We start from the raw sequence: 12,584 nt of genomic DNA, 5'->3' as shown, positions 1-12,584 counted from the left end.
TCTACGGTGGGGTGCTGTTATTTTATCTGCCCCAGACTTTGCGGTGTTTTGCTGGGCACCCTCTGGCCTCATACAAAGACTTCTCTTGTGTGGCGCACCAGTCCACCCCCTGCGCCATTTCGTTATAGTGGGTGGGATGGGGTTTGACCAGTTAGCTGCAATATCCCTCTTGGCTTTACCAAAGCTGGGTTTAGGAACAACTTGTCAGATCTGGAGCCATCAAGACCATCTGTGATTACCAGGAGCTCATTCAGTGGATTATGTGGGACCACCCATCCCAGAACCTTTGAGAGTTCCCTTTTGATGGAGTCCCAGTATCGTGTTATGGGGGGACAGGACCAAACCATATGGTAGAAGTCTACCTGGTCCTGTTCACAACGCGTGCATGATGCATTTAGTCTCAGACCTGCTCTATGAAGGCGTTTTGGTGTTAGGTATGCAGCATGCAGGTAGTACAATTGGATAAGACAAAGTCTGGCTGAGGTAGCAACTGTTTTGGTTGACATCAGTGCATCTCTCCAGTCCTCCCCCTGAAGAGGCCCAGTCAATCCCTCCCATCGGCTCCTAAGCTGACCTAATGTGTTTGGAGTGTTGTTTGTTAGGAAGCGGTAAATACGGGAGATCCCTCCCCTTCCCAGGTCACCTGGCACCTTGGGGGGGCTGTACTCTGGTAGCGAGGTGCCATTTGGAATGTGGCTGTAAAGGCCATGGTGTACTTGCAGGTACTTATAACATTGAAAGGGGTGTAAGGAGTATCCGGTCTGCAAATCTTGAAAAGTGTGCATGTGGTCACCCGTCCAAATGTCCCCAAGTTGTGAAATCCCAATAAGATCTCAGGTCTTGAATCCCTCTCAGTTGCTGACCTCTCGAAGCCGAGTACCCTGCCAGAGCAGTGTATAACAGGTCAACTTCGACCATTGGTTGTGATGCAAAGAGGTGCTCCAGGCCAGGAGGACCACCTTTGTTACCATGGGCATATATCTGGGTATAGGACCCCCATACATCATTTTTTGGATCCTGGGTAAATCCAAGCGAGCCAGCTCCATTCTATCTGCTGGGTCTGACCAGTCTCCATTGACCCAGTCATGCAGCGTGAGTAAGCGGGTTGCCAGATAATACAGATATAAATTGGTCATGCCCATACCCTAGTCAAAGGATGGGATTCAGCATTGGGACAAGGCCAAGCGGTGTCTCCGCCCTCTCCAGAGGAATTTGGTGATCAAACTGTCCAGTTAGACAAACCAAGTCCCTGGGAAATGGAAAGAAGTGTTTTGAATGATGTATTGAAATCTGGGAAGTATCATCATTTTGAAGAGAGAGACTCTTCCCAGTGGATTAAGTGGTAGTGTCTGCCATTTGTGAAGGTCCTCTCGGGCTCTCATCACCAGCAGGGTGATGTTGAGTGTCCATTCCTGGTCAGGAAGCAGAGCCACCCAAATTCCCAGATATTTAAAGGACTACATTCTAATAGGTATTGTAGATTGCCAGTCAATACATTCTCTTGAGATTTAGATAGGGACTGGGACGGACCTGACAGGGTTTAGGTGCAAGCGGGAAGCTTGTCCAAAGGAGTGCAGAGCCCGAAAGCAGCGAGGGCCAGATATGGCCGGCTCTGCCAAAAAGAGCAAGACATTGTCCGCGTATAAAGCGATTTTATCTTCATCAGTGCTTAGCTATTTCCATCCCTTGATTCGGTCGTCAGACCGTATGAGGCATGCAAGAGGCTCCATCGCCAGGGCGAATAGGAGCTGAGAGAGGGGACCACCCTGCCTCGTCCCTCTCCTAATTGGAAATGGCTCTGACAGCACCCCGTTGATGAGCACTCGTGCCTGTGTTCTAGTGTATAACACCTTATCCAATTTATGGAAATATTGGCCCAGACCAATCTCGATCAGTACATCCTCTAAGTATCAGCAATCTACGGAGTCAAAATCCTTCTCAAAATCGATGAGAAGTGCTAAGTAAGGGGTCAGAGATTGTCAATTTGCTAAGGCTATGTAAAGACGTCTGAGGCAGTGCCTGGTGCCTCGAGATGGCATAAATCCACATTGGTCCAGGTGGACCAACTTGGGAAGATAGGGCTTCAGTCAGTTAGCTAGGACCAATGCAAATATTTTAACTTCTACGTTAATAAGAGAGATTAGGCAGTACTCCGCACAGTGTGCTGAGGGAGGTTATTTTTTGGGGATCACCACGATGGTGGCGGTGTCTGTTTCTGGTAGGATTTAGCCCTTTTCGAACGCTTCGGCATACATGTCCAAGTGGTATGGGACGAGTGTCTTGTGATAAGCCGCATAGTACTCCTGCGGGAGTCCATCAGGGCCTGGAGTTTTGCCTGACGTGGTGCATGATATGGCATCGTTGATTACATCTTACGTGATAGGACAGTCAAGGTTTGCCATTTCGGCTCATTGAGGCAAGGGAGGTGGAGGCGCTCCTGGTTAATTAACTCCGAGAGAGATAGTTCGGGGCATTGCTCGGAGTAAAGTTTGGCATAGTAAGTGGCAAAACTCTGGGCCATCGCCGAGGGGGAGCGGTAGACAGTGCCGTCGAGATCCTTAATTTCTGGTATTATGCAGTTGGCCATGGGGTATGTGGCCAATCGCTGTAGGATTTTCCCATTTTTGTCTCCCCATCCATTTACCCTGGCTACAGAGAATCTCCACAGTAGATTGGCAGCCTCAGTGGAGATCTGCTTGATCTCTTCTCTTAGAAGTGTAAGCTGTCTGTTCTGCGGATCGTCTTGCCGCTCCGGTGGTCGGTGCTCAAGGATGGTGCCCGTTCCTCCAATAGAGTGATTTGGGAGTTTTGGGTTAGGCGTTTGATCTTAAGCTGGCCCTTGGCAAAGCCGCATGTAGTGGTCTTGCTCGCTTTCCATAGAGTGCTCGGTGAGGGGACAGAGTTCTGGTTAGTAGGAAAGTGTTGCTGAAGTTCTGTCCCTATAGATTTCTGAAAGTCTTTATCTTGGAGGAACCATGTGTTCATCCTCCATATCGAGCGGAGAATGTCGGGGGGTCACCCACTCTCAGAAGTACGGGTGAGTGGTCCAATATGCCTCTAGGAAGGATAGTAACCTCTCTGGTGTGCCGCAGAGGTATGTGTAAATTGTTTATCCTGGGGGTGCCAGACTCGCCAAGTGTCACAGATACCTAGAGTGTTTGCCCAGTTTGTTCAAAGTTTGGCATTGTTGATTCTCGTGGCGGATGGGGTATTTGTGGTACCGAGCTCTGGGTGTATGACCGTGTTCATTCTGTTTTAAGCATTCAAATATCCTACAAAAGAGGATGTTTTATGTAATTTGCCTTTCACATAAATATAGGGGTTCATTATTGAGCTATCTCTTTTGTTCTGTATGGAATGACGTCCGTAAATATTTTGTCCTGCTTGATCGGTCTGATTGCATGAAACCCTACTTAATCCAAGCTTGTTGTCCCAGCAGAGTCTGTTCTCTTTAATAATTTCTTCACTGGTAGTGAAAAAGTAAATTCATGTTTTACTACTGTGAGGTCTAATCCTCCCATAGGATAACACTGGGGTTTCCTTACTCCCTTTAATAAGCTGTACATTCTAATTGGGGAAGGTAGATATGCCATGTTTGGTACCTATGAAATTGTAATGATAAACAATCTTCAACACTAAAGTTGGATTTTTCAATACAGTTTTGAAAATTGCTCTTTTAGAAAGTTGGCATTTTCCTGCCCATAGCTTTTTCTGCCTGCAGCCTGTCTTGGGTCACATGACTTGGAGCGGTTGACAGATAGACTTTGTGAATTTTTCCCAGACAGTCTCACATAAGTGGTATTAGGCAAACCTAAATGGGCCATGTACTGGCTGGATGAAGGGTGGAGCTGAGCACTGCCCCACTAACAACTGAATAGCCTGTGCTTTGCCTTCACACACAGGGCCTAACAACCCTTTATTGTCACTGCTGCCAGCTTTGGAGCCAGGGCAGGGGAGTTAAGAAATTCCATTCACTTCAAAGAAACTTTCCAGAAGCTTCTCCCACCTTGCAGAAGGTCACCAGTGTATAAAAATAGAACCTTCAGACCGCTACTGGACCTGGACCTGGGGAAGGACTCTCAGAGGACTGCCTGCTGCTGTGGCCTGCTGTGCACTCTGCAGACTGCTACTAAACCTGGAAGGAAAGCTTTAGTGCCTGGAGTCTGTCTTGAACCCTCAGAAACCAACCATGCTGTTGAACACTGCATCTTTACCTGCATCCAGGACTACCAGAAGTGACTCAAAGGGCTAAATTGCTAGCCTCCTGTTCAGAGCCATATGGACATAAAAGGCTCCCACCTTCTTGAAACCACACCTGGACCCAGCCTTAGTGAGTTCTGAGCCCCCAATAGGTGTCCCACCAGTCCTGGGCCCTTGGTTGTGGTGCTAAAGGTACCCAGATGGCCAAAAAACAAAACTGATAAACTGAACAAATTTTGACCCAAAAGTGCTCTGAGAACATGGAGGAGACTGGGACCAACCTTCTCGCCTATCTACCCGAGGTGCATCGCTGGTTGTATTGAATTTGCCACTTCTCCCACTATGTTTTTCTCCACAGCAGCAAATCCTTTTCAGTGGATCTTTGCCAATGGGGGATCAGACCCAGTGGAATTGTCCTCGGCTGCAGCCCTCTGCCTCGTCCCGCTGGAGTTTTTCAACTTCCATTTTGACGACTAAGTCCAAAGATAGTAATTTTCACTGCGGCTTCGATCCAAGGCCATCCAACAAAGATGCTCCCTCCTCGGACACCTCCTGCAGGCTTGCCCCCAGAACTTTTCAGACACTTTTTCTCAGAATTTCTTCTAAGTCAGAAGGTAGGCATTGACCGGACACCATGCACTTCTTGTATCCGAACCATGCTCCATTGCTGTCGGCCATAACTTGCTACTTTGACTACTAGATGTCCGTGGTTGGCGCTTTGATCTTTTAAGCGCTAGTTTTCACTAAAGGTTTTTTGTTGCTTTGGTGTCAAACAATTTATGAAAATGTACTATATTTTTCTAAATTGGTTTGTTATTTACCTGTACATCTGTTCGAGTGTTGTGTTTTTACTTTACTGCTGTTTGTATGCTCCATAAATACTTTACACATTCCTTTAAGTTAAGCCGGACTGCTTTTTGTGCCCAGCTACACAGGTTAATTTAGTGACTTTTTGTGTTTCATCATGAAAGGGATTGAGACTTAGCTTGACCAGGGCTCAGACCCCAGTCAAATCAACAACCCAATTTCTCACAATAGGACATGTCAACCACAGATTTACATATACAGATAGTAAAAACGTATAAAGTCTTTTTTCATTGTAGCAAGGCTACTTCCCCCATAGACTAATACTGGGTTACCTTATTAAATGTAATAATTGATAACTTTAGTTTGGGAGCAGATAGAGAAGTACTTCTTCTAATTATTTGAATTGTAATTTTAAATCCTCTTTAATAGTAAAGATGCATTTTAAGTTACTACTCTGAAAATGCCACTTTTTCACCAATCAGTAGTAACTGCACTTTTACAGACAACATAAACTTAGGATGATGCCTGACTTATTCCGTGCATCCCCATAGGATATATTGGCCCTTGTACCAGTTAGCTTGCAGTGCCACTGCCAGCCCCCCTAACAGTGAACAGGATGCAAACAGTTTTTGCAACTAATGAACATGATAACTCTGGTCCCTCAGGAGCCATGGTTACGGATTTCAAATGTTCGCTCAGTCACTTGTGCTTTCTTTTGCTCATAGAAATATACACATTATATACAAAGGGGTGTTTTCATTATTTATTGAACCTGAGTGATTCTTGAATAGACTACACAGCTGCGATGAATAATAGACAGAAGCAGATACAAGTTATAATAGGTGTCAATACAGAAAATAAAATAAAGAGTTTCACCATCTTGTTGAGACAAAGTTATATATGCATGCATATAAAGGACAGTCGAGCGTACTCCTAATAAGCTAACCCTAACTTTACGTGTCTAGGGTGTGAATGTGTGTTCTTGCCAAGAAAACCCCCCTTCTGGATGCTCTAACTCCTTTACCTTGCGGGTAAAAGTGTAGGACCCACTCTTGGTCACAAACTGGACACCCTTCACGGAGATGTCAGTCAGCTGCTAGGCAAAAGTTTCAGCATGCAGGGATGCTTCGAAATTAGCAGAAGTGTCTCCTCTGATTATGTTAGGAAACAAAGGATATATTTAAACATTGGCATCCTTGCCTTGAGTTGAGATTGCAATCTGGCAGCCATTGTTAATGTTCTACAGATAGCTGTTGCGCCATATAGGTTGAATAATAAAACACATTTGTATTACACATGTGAGAGGCCTTGCACCAAATGCCAAGGCAGTGTGATAGGATTCTTATGAAGTGTTCTGTGACAGCAGGGTCAGTGTTCCTGTGAAAACCAGTCCAAGCGCAATAAAAATGCAAAATGGGTGTCAAACATTAATGTTGCAAAGTGAAGGCAACTTTAGGAAAAGATTTGTGTGTATGCAAAAATGGTACTGTTTCCTACCGGGCCTAACTCAGGCACATGACATAACTACTTCACTCATTGCCTTTAAGTTAAGACTGACTGCTCTGTACCATAGCTAACGGAGGGATGAAGGCATGTGTATTTGGTGGCTTCTGTGATTCACCCTGACAACTCATAGCCCCATTTCTTACATTAAGGCTGCCAGCTAGTTCATCAATGCTGGTTTTTAAGGACCACTTTTATGACAACTGTATTAGCATATTTTGACTCCCTGCCAATAATTATTGATGACCTTTTCTTAAACATGAGGGCATCTAGTGGAGAAAAAAGTTCTCTTTACTGAGTCTAACATTGCTAACCATCACCAACACTAGGCATTCCAGAATATTCCTTTGTAGATGTGTTTTGAGACCTGTGCTGACAACGTTCACCAGATGGACTCTTTAAAAGGACCTAGCAATGCCTAAGCTTAACTGGTTTGGTTATCTGATTGCATAATTGACCTGCAATGAAGATCTCTCTACTAAGATTACATTAGAATAAAAGCTCACACATTGTTATGAGTGCTACTAACTGTTCCCTTATTGTAAATTACAATTATACCAATAACCTCTAAGTGCTAAATATCCTAATCAGTTGATCTATTTGACTATCCATAAGGCTAAAGAAATGTATTAGCATTGACTTTTTGCATAGAATACTGCAATATGAAACATAAAGTTCGCTGAAATATGCATGAATTTTCTTGTCACCTGTTAACATTTTCATTCCAAGCTGGGCTTGAAGGGCTGAGCCCAGGCTGGTATGTATACTGCGGTATTTTATATTTACCTGTACATCTTTGCGCCTTAATAGCATCCCTGTGTTCCTGCAGTGACATCATTTGTTGGAATATATTGTTAGTTGCTGGGATGTGATTCAGATTGTTCAGGGTTCCAGTTCTGTTATCAGCTGGTGTTGCTGTAGCTGGCTGGGGTCTCAGACATCTTCAACGTAATAAATCACTTACCTCAAACGATGAGTCTTTGAAGTGGAATTTAACATATACCTGTGCCACTCTACATAGTGAAGATGGTACTGCACTTTGTTTTTCGAAAGTAGTATACAGTAATTTAAGGAAAATATATCTATGTTTAAATACAATTTCACATCAGCTTAGGTCCTTGATTACTTTTTTAAAAATAACATTTTCTTTCATATAACTTGCCGTATGGATAATATTTAAGGTACATATTTTTTTTTTCATTCAAATGAGTTTCTTTTTCCTTCCATTGTAATCACGGCAAAAGGTCTTCATCCAGCCCCATTTTTAAATCCTCCTTAGATCCAACCTAAACAACAGGATTCTACATAATTATTCCTTGTTTGTCATTTTTACATTTTAAATAGTTGCCCTGCGCTGGACTTTGTTTTTAACTGTGACCAGGAATTTGAATTGCCTCTGAGAGCAAATATAAGGAAAATATAGATGCTGGTGTGTCATTTGTACCTTTAGTTTTTCATTTGAAAAAGTCTCTCTCCTGTACTATTTGCAGCCATATGTGTCACAAGAGAACATTGGGCAAGTAAAAATATCAATGAGAAAAAAATGTATACATCCGTATTCTATAAAATGGAAGGGGCATATTGGTTGGACCAAATCTGGTGTGGTAGACTTAAGAACATATAAATATGAAAATACATATTTAAAGTAGCATACATAGAATTGTTCTCCTACTAGACATTAATTTTGTTTGATGTATGAGGGACTTGAGGTTCAGGACGTTAAATTGTTTTGCTCAAGAACTCACAATGTGGTCGGGGGTAAAGGAGGGGTAGAAGTTAAGAATGGACTTTCCACAGGTTAGCAGATGCTCTGGAAATAATCTTGGTATTTATCATGCAATGATGTTTACTCCATTAATAACAATATTACGTATCACTCTATTTTTGTTTCCAGTCAAACCTGGTATGTGTCCAGCTATCCTGGCCAAGTGCAAGATTCCCCTGGATAAGCCAGAGTGCCAGGATGATAAAGACTGCTCACTGAACAGGAAATGCTGCGAACAGTGTGGAAATAAGTGTCTGGAGCCAGTGCCAGGTAAGGGTACCATTCAAACCTCACATTTGATTTAATATGTACGAAATAACAAAATTAATGTATCTGTTGTAATTTAAGAAATTAAATTCCACTCTACCATGCACTCTCAGAAATTGTCATTTGAGATTAATAAGTGTTATTATGATTGCTATGATTTCTCGTGGTGTAAACTTATACATTATGCAAGGGTATAACCAGTGCATTGAGGAAGGGTGAGTTATAGTTAACGTAGTGTGGTGAGTATACATCAAGACTGTGTGCAGAGCTGCGTGTTGCATAGTGAAATTAAGGTGGTGCATACTTTATAAATGTAAGTAATCACTGGTGACTGGCAAATTAGAAATGTAAGTTATAACTATAACTTTAGAATTAGATGTAGAATTTCTAACACTTGTAAGTTGAAGTTTGGTTTGTATAGAATGATTAATGTAAATGGTTTTTATTTTTCAATAAATGTTAGTTTCAAATCGTAGTTTCAAGTGTCATTCAGTTGAGTGTTGTTAAGTGGAGTGTTGTAAGATATAGTGGAGGACAGTGTCTTAGAGTTTAGTGCAGTAAAGTCTAGTATTGTACATTGGAGTAGAGCGGAGTGGCATAGAGTGGACTATGGTATCGTGCATTGGCACACAGTGGAATACCGTAGAGTGGAGTGGTGTACAGAGGAATAGGGTAGAGCAGAGTGGTGTAGAGTTTAATAGAGTAGACTGCTATACAGTGGATTGGTGTAGAGTTGAGTGGCATAAAGCGGGGTTGGGTAAAGTGTAGTGGTGTGCAGTGTAATCTCGTAAAGTGTAGTGGTATATACTGCAGTGGTGTACAGTGAAGTAGTGTATAGTGGAATAGGATACACTGCAGTGGCGTACAGTGGAGTGGCATATAGTAGAGTGGCATAGAGTAAAGTGGTGTACAGTGTAACTTGAGTTCCATACAGTGGTATAGCGAACATTGAAGTAGTGTGGATTCTAATGGTGTGCAGTGGAGTGGGGTAGACTGGAGTGGCGTATAGCAGAGTGGCATAGAGCAGAATATCGTAGAGTCTAATGACATGGAGTGGAGCGATGTTCAGTGGATTAGTGTAGAGTGGAGTGGCATATAGTTATGTGATGTACACTGGAACAGGGTACAATAGAGTGGTGTATAGTGGAGTGGAGTAGGCTATTGTGGCATAAAGTGGAAATGTGTAGAGTAGAGTGGTGTATAGTAGAGTTGCATAGAGTTCAAAAGCATACTGTAGAGTGGGGTAGAGTGGAGTGTCACATAGCGGAGTGTGTAATAGTGTAGAGTGGTGTGGCATCGAGTGGACTGTGGTACTTAAAACAGATGTAGCGTGAAAGTGGATGAACAGATGCAGAGCTAATGTGCCAGCACAATTGAGGTGTAAATGAACATATTTTTTATAATAGGTGTAAATACCATAAGTAGTGTTAAAACACTCAGTACGCCATTGTACCATGGTGTACTATGGTAGCTTTGCTGTATACTGTGGTACGTGTGATAAGAAGGCAGTACTGATTGGCTAATGGCTGTCTTTCCAAAACATAAAAGGCAGCCTTGCAGTTTTCAGCGCATGCTGCGTTCTGGGTTACGGCCTTCTATATAGGTAAGAATTAGGTTCAACGTGTTCCCCACCTATTACCACTTTTTTAAAGGTGGCAAGAGTTAGAGATATGTATTTATACATGTCTATATATTTTGTCCAGCAGTTTAGGGAGCACTGCGCTTTTAAAGAAAAAAGAATTAGTAGCACAGTCATTTTTAGGTATTACTGCTGTACTTTATAGACATTTTTGTGAAGATTTAAATATGTAAAAAATGGAAAATATACTGTAGTACACAATATTTGTAAAATATAGGGTAGTAAAGCATATTGTGATTTTTCTTGTTTTTTTTTTTAAAGTACTGTGGTACTCTCAAGGCAGTACCCCATACATTTTTTTTTGAAGATATACAAATCTATGAATGTTTTTCTCTACCTATTACCACTTTAATGAAGAGGTAATAGGCAGTGGAAAACATCAAACCAAATACTTATATATAGCTAATGCCAAAACGCGGAACACAGCCAAAGTGAACCTAAAAACAATATATCTGCCCATAACTTTTGTAAAGGGAGTCATTTGCCAATCACATAATTACTTGTCATTGCTATATACTGCTATACTTCTGTGGAATACCGTGAAATCCCTTGAAATGTCATGAAAGTAGCATGATAGCCAACATCACTAAGTTAAAACACCTTAGAACTTTACCCTACTTACCTGTAGTACGCAAAAAAACATCATCCTCATACTATAATGTGTAACCCTGCCAAATTTCACCGAAATCCAACTGGATGTTTAGTTGCGATGTGTGAATAGAAAGTCAATGGAAAAATTCATTGGTTCCCAAACACATTTTTGATCACCCTTTCATCTTTGCTCCCCCTGGACCAATCATGCAAAACTTTCCATACTCTGCCAATGTAGACAAAGGAATAGGTCTGGAAACTTTTGTGGATATTTGTCAAATTGGCGCAAAGTTATTAATGGTGAAAAATCTGAGGAAGTCCTATTTTTGGTAGCCCTAACTATAAGTACAATGTGGCTGCGGTCACTCCGTCATAATTTCATATATATATATATTCACTGAAAAAACCATAGGTTTCAGGGGTGTTATAGTTAGCTGGACTTTTCACTTGTACAAAACCATTGAAATTCCCCCGTTATAGTTAGTTCAGCTAACTATAACTCGCGCACCCGCAATGCACTGCTGATGACGTCACATATTACATCACTCATGACATGGTCAGTGACATCACTCATGACATCACTGATGACATCTCAAATGACATCACTGATGACATCACTGATGACATCATCCAGTGAATGTGTGTTATTCTGAAAATTAAATATGTTTTATATATGTATATCTCAAGGTCGATGGAAGAATAAATGGGTATATAAGTGTCTAAATGGATGATTTGTTTTTGAAAAATTGATTGTGTAACTGACTGATTAAGTGTATCATAGTGAATACATGGCTTAGTGAGTAATGTTTAAATATGTAAATATCTGTATCAGTCTCTCATTTTGTGTATAAGTGGCTGCATGGGTTGGTGAGTAGCTACATGGGTGTCTATATAGGTTATTAGTTGTTTTTTTGAGTATCAGTCTGAGTGTCTGTATGGTTCGGTGGGGGGTATTACGTAGTGCATAGGTGCATGAATGAGTGACTCACTGTTTGTATGTGTTGAACACAGTATGTGTGCAGGACTGTATGGGTGGATGAGTGTGTGTATGGGTGTGTTAGTGAGTGAATGACTGTCTCAATAGTGTCTTTATGAGTAACTACATATGTTTTAAACTAGTATATGTGACTATTGGTGTATATATGTGAGTATATGTGAGAGTGAGAGATTGAAAGAGTTCCTGTATGAATAAGTATGTGTTTCTATAAGTGATTGTTTAAAAGACTAAGTATGTGTAAGTTTCCGTAGAAGTAAGTGTGGTGGTGTGTGTATAACTGTATATGCAAGTAAATGTATGTTTGATTCTTTATTAGCATGAGTGACTATGTGTGTGAGTAACTATGGATGAGTGGCATTGTGTAACAGGATGTATAGGTGTATGAGTACATATGATGAGTGAGTACATGTATGAGTGACTGTATTGGACTGTTGGTGAATGAGTGGATGTGTATGTGGATCTTAGAATTACTGAAGAGGTTGTTGTAACTGGTATTGGTATGTCCATTGTTTTGAAAATTTTAGTCTCTAATTTTGAATGTGTGTATCAAGGGTTATATTAGGGTGAGAGGAGGTCTGCCACTCTATCACAAGGATGATGTCATCAGTGATGTCATCAGTGATGTCATTTGAGATGTCATCAGTGATGTCATGAGTGATGTCACTGACCATGTCATGAGTGATGTAATATGTGACGTCATCAGCAGTGCATTGCGGGCGCGCGAGTTATAGTTAGCTGAACTAACTATAACGGGGGAATTTCAATGGTTTTGTACAAGTGAAAAGTCCAGCTAACTATAACACCCCTGAAACCTA

At 41.6% G+C, this 12,584-nt stretch overlaps 1 protein-coding gene across 21 annotated transcripts in view; it reads left to right on the top strand.

The window, feature by feature from the left end:
* LOC146822208 (uncharacterized) overlaps nucleotides 1–12,584 on the top strand; it is a 260,616-nt gene that overhangs the window by 216,109 nt on the left and 31,923 nt on the right. For all 21 annotated transcript variants that reach the window (XM_085613358.1, XM_085613354.1, XM_085613342.1 and 18 more), the window contains one exon: nucleotides 8,405–8,545. In XM_085613358.1, the coding sequence (XP_085469484.1) occupies nucleotides 8,405–8,545 (141 nt within the window). The remainder of the gene's footprint in view (nucleotides 1–8,404; nucleotides 8,546–12,584) is intronic.

Source organism: Triturus cristatus, chromosome 6, assembly GCF_964204655.1.
Source record: "Triturus cristatus chromosome 6, aTriCri1.1, whole genome shotgun sequence".
Lineage (NCBI taxonomy): Eukaryota > Metazoa > Chordata > Amphibia > Caudata > Salamandridae > Triturus > Triturus cristatus.
This window is presented reverse-complemented; position numbering and strand designations above follow the sequence as displayed.